The sequence below is a fragment of the Pterocles gutturalis genome, unplaced genomic scaffold (assembly GCF_000699245.1).
Source record: "Pterocles gutturalis isolate BGI_N339 unplaced genomic scaffold, ASM69924v1 scaffold14761, whole genome shotgun sequence".
Taxonomy (NCBI): Eukaryota; Metazoa; Chordata; class Aves; order Pterocliformes; family Pteroclidae; genus Pterocles; species Pterocles gutturalis.
Window position 1 is genome coordinate 5,606 of NW_010098053.1, and position 9,447 is coordinate 15,052.

General features: G+C 41.0%; 1 protein-coding gene across 1 annotated transcript; it reads left to right on the forward strand.

Moving 5' to 3' along the window:
• The first annotated feature begins 3,611 nt into the window (after window positions 1-3,611).
• On the forward strand, window positions 3,612-4,878 carry SOD3 (superoxide dismutase 3, extracellular). Its single transcript, XM_010087561.1, has 2 exons — window positions 3,612-3,702; window positions 4,137-4,878. The coding sequence occupies exon 2, from the start codon at window positions 4,153-4,155 to the stop codon at window positions 4,876-4,878; it is 726 nt and encodes a 241-aa protein (XP_010085863.1). The 5' UTR covers window positions 3,612-3,702; window positions 4,137-4,152.
• Window positions 4,879-9,447: the final 4,569 nt, after the last annotated feature.

Below are 9,447 nucleotides of genomic sequence, written 5' to 3' on the forward strand. Positions count from 1 at the left end.
TGAGTTCTTCCACTATGATTTCTGCAGAAGAAGGTGCTGCTCCCAGTGCAGCACCAGCCCCGTGCTCACCACGCAGGCTAAACCCCTCAGTCCCGGACAAAGCCCCTCTCTTGTGGGCACTGGAGCTCCACTAGACATTAACAGGTGGTGTCAGCCAACACGACAGGCAATAAATAGCCAAAGTCACTGCACCTTCGAGGACACCCTGACAGCATTTCTGCTTTCTAAATCCTGTCTAACTTGGCAGCACTGCTTGTAGCCCTTCAGATGCAAATCCATGCTGCTGGCTTTACCGGCAGACCCACAGGCAGGTACTGGGACGTGCCAGATGTCGCGCGAGGCTGGTTCTGTGCTCACAGGCAATGGCCGTGCAGAGCACGTACAATCCCATGCCAAACTCAATGCGCAGAAGTTTTGGCGCCCTGCAGTCCCTGCATCCCACACACCAACAAATGCCGGGACTCCCTGCAGCTGCCTGATGACCCACCAGCATAACTGGCTCCCAGGCTGGGACCATGGCTCAGAAATGGCAGAAAGTGCCCTGAACTGAGGGAGCAGATTAGGTTCCCAAAGGTCTTGACTCTGCTTCCTTCATGCGACAAACACCCCCTTTCTTTTAGAGGCTCCAGCCTCAGCCATGCGTGGAGATAAGCAGTCAGCTCCATCACCCACTGCAGAAGATGTAAAACCTCCCTTCTCTGGGTGTCATTTTTATGGATGATCATCCTACCATAAAATCACTGAGAGCAGATCCAAGTGCTGGAGATACAAAACAAGTCTACTGCTCGCTACAAAAGGATGCTCTCTTATGCAGCGTTTCTTCATCACGTTTAACTCTATGCTGGACAAAGCAAATGACGTTAAGTCAAACAGCAGGGTGATGTCATAGTCAAACAGCATAGGACGATGTCACTGCAAAACAAACCCACCAACCAACCAGCCAGCCCAGAAGGTTATAGCATGGGTTGAGAGCTCGTGAGCAGAGCCTGGTACAAAGTCCATTGTAAAGCCCATAAGTAAAGCTAAGTTTGTTTTTTCTGTGTAGTCTAGAGAGTCTTGCAGAAGTTGTTTTGACAACTCTGTCTTGTATAGCCCGGGAGACTCTAGGACACTACATGAAATTCAGGACACAACAGATCCTGTACAATTGGGACAAAAGGAGAGGTCTGTTTTTTAAACAGGGATTGTAACACAAGTACAAGAGCATGGTCAGGTCACTGTGGGTTTTCCTCTGTGTTAACTGCTGTCTGCTTTAAAGGCTGTTAATCCATTATTCGGTACCTCTTTTTAACCTTAAAAAACCCCTAAAACACAGGCAGTGGGTAACAAGAGACTTCAGAGATACACCTGGTTAGTACTTGATGACTTCCATCTTTCAGACCCAGACTGAATGCCGAATCACCCTGGCAATTGCATTTCTTGTAGTTATCAGCCCTTCTCCTTTTTTAAAATACATCTTTCTGACAGCAGCCCACAGCTAGTATTTCCTTTTCATTCTCTGAAGTGCAGAGCACTACAAATACATCATTTAGCTTTGCTGCAGTCCGTTCTGTCCCTTTGATCATCTCCTTTACACCCTTCTGCATTTCTGCTTCCTTCCCGCATGTGCAGTACATCAAAAAAGAGCTTTGCAGCAAGTACCTTGGGCTCTTCAGGGTGGCTTTTTGCAGGGACAGAATCCTAGCTGGTGTAAAACAGCACAAACACCACTGAAGTCAGCAACATTACCATATTTAAACTAGCTAAAATTCTGACCCTAGTCCTTATTTCAAAATGCCTTATAAGTCAACTAAAGCTTTAAAATTATCTTCTTGGACCCCCGACTGCTGGCTCAGAAATTTCCTTGCAGAAGTGTTAAACTCAATTGCAGTCCACTACTTTGTGACTCAAGGAGCAAACCATGAACAATGATGCTCCCTTCTTCCTTCCATTCATTGTGCCCCCTTAAGAAATGGTTTATGATGCCAAGAAACAGTTTTTCTAATAGCACCTAGACTGGACAGTCACTTCTTGCATTTTACAAACTTAAACCACTCCCCTTTGCATTTGGCTAGTTGTTAGCTGATAATTTTTTGCATATATTTATAAAACCTAATTATAAAGCATTTTACCTCTTTCAAATGCTTCAAAACCAAGCAATTTCGTAGTATTACCATGTCACAAGTGTGGGTATCTCCAGCTCAGAGACTGCCAGTGAATGAACTCGGGAAAAGCTGCAAAGGACGTAGCATTAGGCTCCGGGTGATGGGCAATCCTGGCTCCCTGTCCTGGAGTTTGGCTTTCACTGAACACTGCATGGTTTCCACGAGTACAGTAATTTGAACAACACATAAATAACCTGAAGAAGAGAAATACTAGTTGTCCTATTTCATAGATTAGGAACAGGAGCCCAAGACAAAAGTAACACATTCAAGATCAAAATATCCCAAGCAGAAGTTAACTCCGTATTTCCAGTCCCTGGATAATGATCCAAGTGGTGGACACCCCTTAGCTCTACTCTCCCTCATACAGAAAGAAAAAAAATCAGCCCTCAGATAACTGAGTGTGTTAGATCTGATGCAGTGTATGGTGATATAGGTAAGATTAACACACACAATTTTACCATTCCAGAAGCTGACAGTCACATTCCTTACCCAGTTGGCAGGAGACATGAACTGGGAAAAAGGATTTTCTTTGCAATTCTTCTGCGCTGAGAATTGTTCCCGAGTAATAAGAGCTCCTCTTTTCTCTCTACAGAAATCTCAGCCTGTTAAATTGCTCTTGTGATGGCTGAATCCCCATTTCAGCTACAACAGTGGAAGCGCTGCAGGCAGGGCAATGCCCCCAGGAGAAGAGCGCTTCTCAGTTCACGGGATGATGAAACACATGCGAACTCTCCGTGCTCCAGCCAGCTTCTGGGAAACAATTTCTCTGTGCCTCAGTCTGATGTTGCACTGCCTCAGTACTGCTTACTCCTCTCCTTGGAAAGAAATCACTGCTGTTTCCGAAAAAGAAGAAAAAACAGCTCCAGTGGAGCAGATAACTTGGCGAGTAAAGGAGCAGACACTAACTAGCCCTAAAACTTCACAGAGGAGCATCGCTGAAACATACCTCAGCATCTACAGTTTGAATTCAGGTTTTAAAACCACAGAAACTTTGGTGTATGTCCATGTGGAACGGTTTATGTTGCTCAAGCACCACTTGACCAATTTGACTAATTTTGACTAATGAAGAAATAAAAATGCAAACCAGCTCCATGACAACCAGCACATGAGTGAGCAAACTGCCCAACTGTGCCTTGATAAAGCTCCTTCCTCTCCCCTCATTGTGGTTTGAAGGTCGCTTGTTTTAGATAAGCACATGAAGTCATAAAAGGAAGATTCTTTTAAAAGCTTGTTAACATTTTTCCCTTTATTTTGGCATGTCCGCGAGGAGCAAGAGCCAGACTAATAAACTAACCAAGAAAGGATAAAGTGCTCAGCCTGCCCAAAATGAAAATGCCTAAAACTTTTTCCTCCCCTCTCTCTCCCCACTCCCTCCCTCCCCTCCCACGGTTCTCCCGGTGACGCCTCCCCTGAGCCAGCGTTACCTAACTTTTACACAAACACGCAGTTCCCATAAGCATCAACTTTAAACAGCTCTGGCTGGCTGTCTGATCACGTCTCGTTTTAGGGGAGCAGAGGCAAAGAGCTACTACTGAGGGGTCACCAGCAGCTCTGCAAGGTAATCAGCTTGTTGAATTTTTACTTTTCATTTACAATGCCTAACCGGTGGTTAAGTAAAAAAAGCTTCCTGGCAAACTATCTTGCTGGAATTTGTAGTAGGAGAAAAGTCTCAGTACAAACTCAAAAATAGATTAAATAGCACTTTGGCTTTTTTGGGGAAAAGAGAGACAGTTTTTAAGATCAAGATCTAGTGTGAAATACAAAATCACTAGTATTTCTCTGTCATGGGTGTCAGTTGTATGTGTTTAAACATACGTATGCATTCTGATTTAATTTCAATTCATCACATTAGACAGATTTAGAAAGCAGCAGTCCCCTGGGACCACGCTTCAGCTGTTTTGCTCAGCCCTGCCACAGGCTGCGTGCCTTTCTCTCTAGCCCTACTGTTGCAAAAAGCCCTTAATTCTCTGTAGCTTCTTACACCTTTTGCAGGCTCTGAATTGTCAAGATGCTTCTGCTTCTTTCTCTGGTCACTGGGCTTGCCCTGTCTGCCTCTGGTGTCATGACAGACAAGGAAACTGGTCCAAGCCAAGAGTCATTTCATGACATACAGAAAAAAGTGAACGACCTCTGGCAGAATTTGCTGTATCCAGTAATGCCTGGTAATGAGACTGATGGGATGATTTACGCCACTTGTGAAATGAAGCCCAGCTCCAAAATAGATGCTGACAAGCCACAAGTAACTGGACAAGTCTTATTCAGACAGTGTTACTCATACGGAAGATTAGAAGCCATTTTTTACTTGGATGGGTTTCCGTTGGATAATAATCAATCTGGTAGAGCTATACACATCCACGAGCTTGGGGATCTCAGCAACGGCTGTGATGCTACAGGAGGACACTATAACCCTTTCAGCGTGAACCACCCCCGTCACCCAGGGGATTTTGGCAACTTTTTTCCTAAAGAAGGCAAAATCAGAAAATACAAACCAAATCTCTTTGCCACTATGTTTGGTCCATATTCAATCATGGGCAGATCCGTTGTGGTCCATGAGCAGGAAGACGACATGGGCAAGGGCAACAATAAGGCCAGTTTGGAAAATGGAAATGCTGGGAAACGGCTGGCTTGCTGCGTGATCGGGATATGCAGCAAGAACTTGTGGGAAGAGAAACTGTCTGAGGTTACAGACAAGAAGAAGAGAGGGCTCAACAAACGAGCAGAAAACCAGGCTTAAGTGAAGACCAGCAAGCCAGCTACAGCCTGGGCAGCACAAATGTACCTTAGGCTGTGCCACCGGCCATGAAGATATATGGCTAAAGCATTCCCATTTCCACTTGCTTGCTCCTCTGAGAAATGTGTATCACTTTGTAGAGCCTCTTTTCTGTAAGCCCATCAATAAAAACAGCATCAACTCAACATTGTGATATATTTTCTTGAAGAGAAAAGATTCCCTTTTATACAGTTTGGGAGTTGAATGCATGTAAGAGTGCTAAAGGATATGGCTGATCATCTGTAAAGAGTCTGTGTGCTGTAAGGGACTCTTAAGGGATTGTAAGTTAGATACCAAAGGAAAAAAAAAGGAAATAACTAAGAAACCGCCTCTTGTTAGATACTATCCTGTATTTAGCTGCAAATCTGAAAGGTAAAAAGATCTTTATGCTTTCGACTGTTTTGGCTGTTGTTTTGGCAAGACCGAGATAATGGACTTCCCCTAAAAATAAGTGAAATTACAGATATTTCTGTTTTAAACTTTATATCCTTTATGTTATTCTCCTTGTAGTTTCAGGTTTTATTCTCAAACATGTATAAGCTTCTTAACTATTTTAAAATTCACATGGCTATAGCTGAGTCCTACTGAAACCAGACTTAAAAGAAATATTCCAGTTTACCATCACTCCCCAGGAAAAACTCCCTAAAGCTTCTAGTTTGTGCCTGTTAGTAACTAGGTTGTATACAAAAGTTTTACTGCTGCTTAGATAATGATGCTAAAGTTAGCAGATCAGAGATAAATATTATTTTCAAAGCCAAAAAATACTGAGTGTGTTTCTTGATACAAAAAATGTCAGAAGTCAATTTAGACTGGGAGAAGTGACAGTGAAAAGATTTAAGTCAGATAATTTTCAAACTTAAAATTCTCACTCAATAAAGCTTTACCTTTTTAATTTAACACAACTCACTGAAAATACTAAAACACTACTCATGAATATCATTTATCTGATACTGAGAAGAGAAAAGGAAGCAAGCAGGTAGAACAAGCTTATCAGGAAATGTTTTTATTAAAGATGACAAAATGTATTAATATAGTTGAATCATGTTGTGCAGTTAATCCAGGCAGCAACAAAAGATGTTTGCAAATAAATTAAACTGCATAATTTAGAAAGTAAAACTACAAAACAGAAGCTGGTAAACAAAATCCTATCTTTTATTAATGTAGCAGACTTTCAACTTAATCTCAATTAAGATTTTGAAATACATTCCTGAGCTCATACGGATTAAAGAAATTCCACTGTCTTTATTATACAAATTCCCATATGCTTAAAATTAGTCTTACTTAGAAAAGAAGCAGCATTCTAAAAGATGCTTCTTAGTCTGACATTTTCACACACTTATTTTACAAATTCAGTGAACATTGTTTTTCAAATTACCACAACATCGTACTGTCAAATGAAATCTTTCTCACAGATAATGTGTGAATTCACTTTCAGGTGAGACAACCTCCTTAAAAACTATTTGCAAAATGCATCTTCTCCATACCCCCGCCACAACATTCCGTTCCCAGTTTGCTTCCCCAGTGCCCAACACCAAAAAAGGCTCGTATGTCTGGATGCAATTTCTGCATTTTTGAAGTCCTAGACAAAGAGAACACAAATCTGAAAAAAAACACCAAACAAAACCAAAACACCTTTAAGTAGTGCTGATTCCACAACAAAACACTAATTAATTTACTGGAAAAAAAAATCATCATTCTAATAGTGCAACAATATCAATTACAGCAATATCCAAGGAAGATACTGACAAGAATGTTAAATTAGTTATCACATAGTGCAGCAAAGATGTCTTACTTTTACAAGTCTCCTGACTTTGAAGTCTTGTGTTCCTGGGAGAAGGCTAAAAATGTAGCTAGAATACACATTCACTAGGGCAGAAAGGAGAAGGACAGCACTGCAGTAGTGATGCATCACTAAAAATGAGGTTTCCAGAGATCTAGATATCTCTCTGTAATTTAGTGATTGCAAAGATATAAAAATGGCATCTAAGAGGGAGAATGGTGTGAGGATAATTACCAAGATCTCCTAACTGTTGCTTTGTACATCATCACTATGTTCTCACAGAAAAAAAAACATACTAAAAAGAATCATTAAATGAGGCACTAAAAAGCTGTTGGTCCAGCACTACTTCTACATGCTCAGATATTTGCAGCAAGCTCTTCCTTAATGAACAGCATTAACTGGCTCTTAAGGGACCAGGAGCAAACGCCAACTCACATAACTGTGGGTCAGGGAACACAGAGGACAGGGAAACAATATAACACCTGAACATTTCAGAGCTCAGCTATGTGAAATCTTGACCTTCTTACATGCTTGCTAGTTCTGACTGCATTGATACTTAGCTCTGTGCAGGACTAGTCTGTGAAAGATGAAAATAATACATCTTGAATAAAATGCTACTTCATGTGACATTCAAGCATTAAAGGAAAAAATCCTGCCACACTCTCCCAGAGATTTCAGTTTCTGCAGCTATTTCTCTTCTGACTTGACAGTACAGTCGTATAAATGAGTCAATAATGCAGTCAGATAAAATTAATGGGAACTGCAAAACAATCTTTCAAATGCTTAAACTCTTCTTGTATTCTCAGGTGATGAGGAACTTAAATGGTGATCAGGATAATGAAAGAAAAACTTTCTACTGCTTCACTATCCTAACACGCTTAAGTATACAGATGGTTTTTGTTCCTAAGGGCTGCTGCTTAGTATCAGTGAAATGCTGCAATGTCAAATTGCCTTTAAAGAGAAAGGAAACATATTTGAGGAGCACTGTGAGTGTGGCTTTACTGCCTGCAGACAGACACTCAAAGGGTTACATGAATGCACCTGCTAGGGAAAATACATGAGAACAGAGACATGCTGCATTTTTCACCTTCCCACTATCATTCCTTATATTTATATGTAATAATTTACATACAGCCTTTCTTCTGCTGAATAAAAACTCTTCATGGACTCTGACACCTTGATTATGGCAGCACCTGCTAACTCATCTTCCATATACAGAAGAGTTTGTCAGTATTGCTAATATAAACTCTGTTTATTCAGTAGCTGACAAGTGGGCTGTGAAAATTTGCAGCTGGCAGTTATTTGTGAAAGAAAGACTCAATCTGGGAGGGATTTTCCTTTTTATTAGAAGTATTTTATTAAATTTGGTTTAATTCTCTCTGATTGGTTTCAAGTTCTAGGCGTGAGAAATGAACATTTACAGACAATTAGGTCCCAAGCCAGCAGAAAAATTGCCTTGACGGCTGGTGGCCCATAGAAGCTCCACAGCTGCAGAGACTATTCCTTATGCTACAACAGGAGAGGAAGGACGTACCTCCCCTTCTCCAACAGCTGCTAACTTCAACCTTAAGTATTCCCTTGTTGCTGCCTTCCTAGGAGCAGAGTGGCACAGCTCCAGCATCAGGAGCAAGCTAGGGAATGACACAGCAGCCTCCCTTTTCCCCAGTTATTATAGGAAGGAATGTTTTCCTATAACTAAACATCATCAAGGGAAGAAGTTTAAGAAAGCAACAACAATGCAAATAAACCTTCTACCACACCACAGACTGGTGAAATGAGGAGGAAAGGAAGTTATTCTTATTCAAAAACCTAAGAAAATAAAAAGACACAGATTTCTTCAAAAAGGAGGACACAGATGGAGCAGGCTGTAATCTACCACCCGTTACTCAGCTGGAGAGCTGTTCCAGCTCCTGTAGGTTGAGGAATGCAATTCCAGTAACTGAGAGAGCCAAGCAGGTGGACTGGTCCTCCTCTTGCTGTTCTCCTTCCTTTGGAACAGCATTGCTGCTTCTCACAGCAAGAATTCTGGCTTCTCTGATGATGTTTCCTTCAGAGCTTCATTAAATTGGGTTCTCAGTATCTGGTGAAATAATTCCCTGTATTTTCATGAGATTAGCTGGGAGAGGAAAGGAAAAATTTCATACAGTTGAGAAGATATAAAGGTTTGAAATGAGAGAACTATATACATGCAGGAATGGTTTTCGGAAACTTCCTATAAGAGAATAGTGATTTTATTCTAAGGATGCACTTTCAGTCACTATATGTAAAGAGAGATAGAACACAGACTGAGAAAGAATCAAAAGCTTGCACCCTTAAGATGCTTCTCCATTTTATCACTCCAAATTTTTCATCCTTGAAAGATACTTCTAACTACTAAAATACAGCCCAGCACTAGGACCACACATGTTACAGAAGCCTAGTGATAACATGATAAATCATTATCACTGGTCTCTTTGGTACACTAATGTAAGTTACATCAATGTACAATTCTACATCTATGTAGAAACTTAAAATCATTACAAAGAATCAACATGATTAAACCTCATCAGCTGCAAATTCTTTCCCTTAGGTAATTTACATTTTTGGTACACTGTAGGCCAAAACTAACAGAAAAGCATCTTTATTAGACAAAAATTAATGGATCAATGTAAAAATCAACCCATGCGGCACACTGTTTCACTGATCATATTTGCAGTAGCACAGACACTGCAAAAAGATTACAGTGAGATGCTCGAGGGCCTGGATTTCATACC

Excerpts from the sequence above, each read along its gene's own strand:
- SOD3 (XM_010087561.1), top strand. The coding sequence starts at position 4,153 with ATGCTTCTGCTTCTTTCTCTGGTCACTGGGCTTGCCCTGTCTGCCTCT.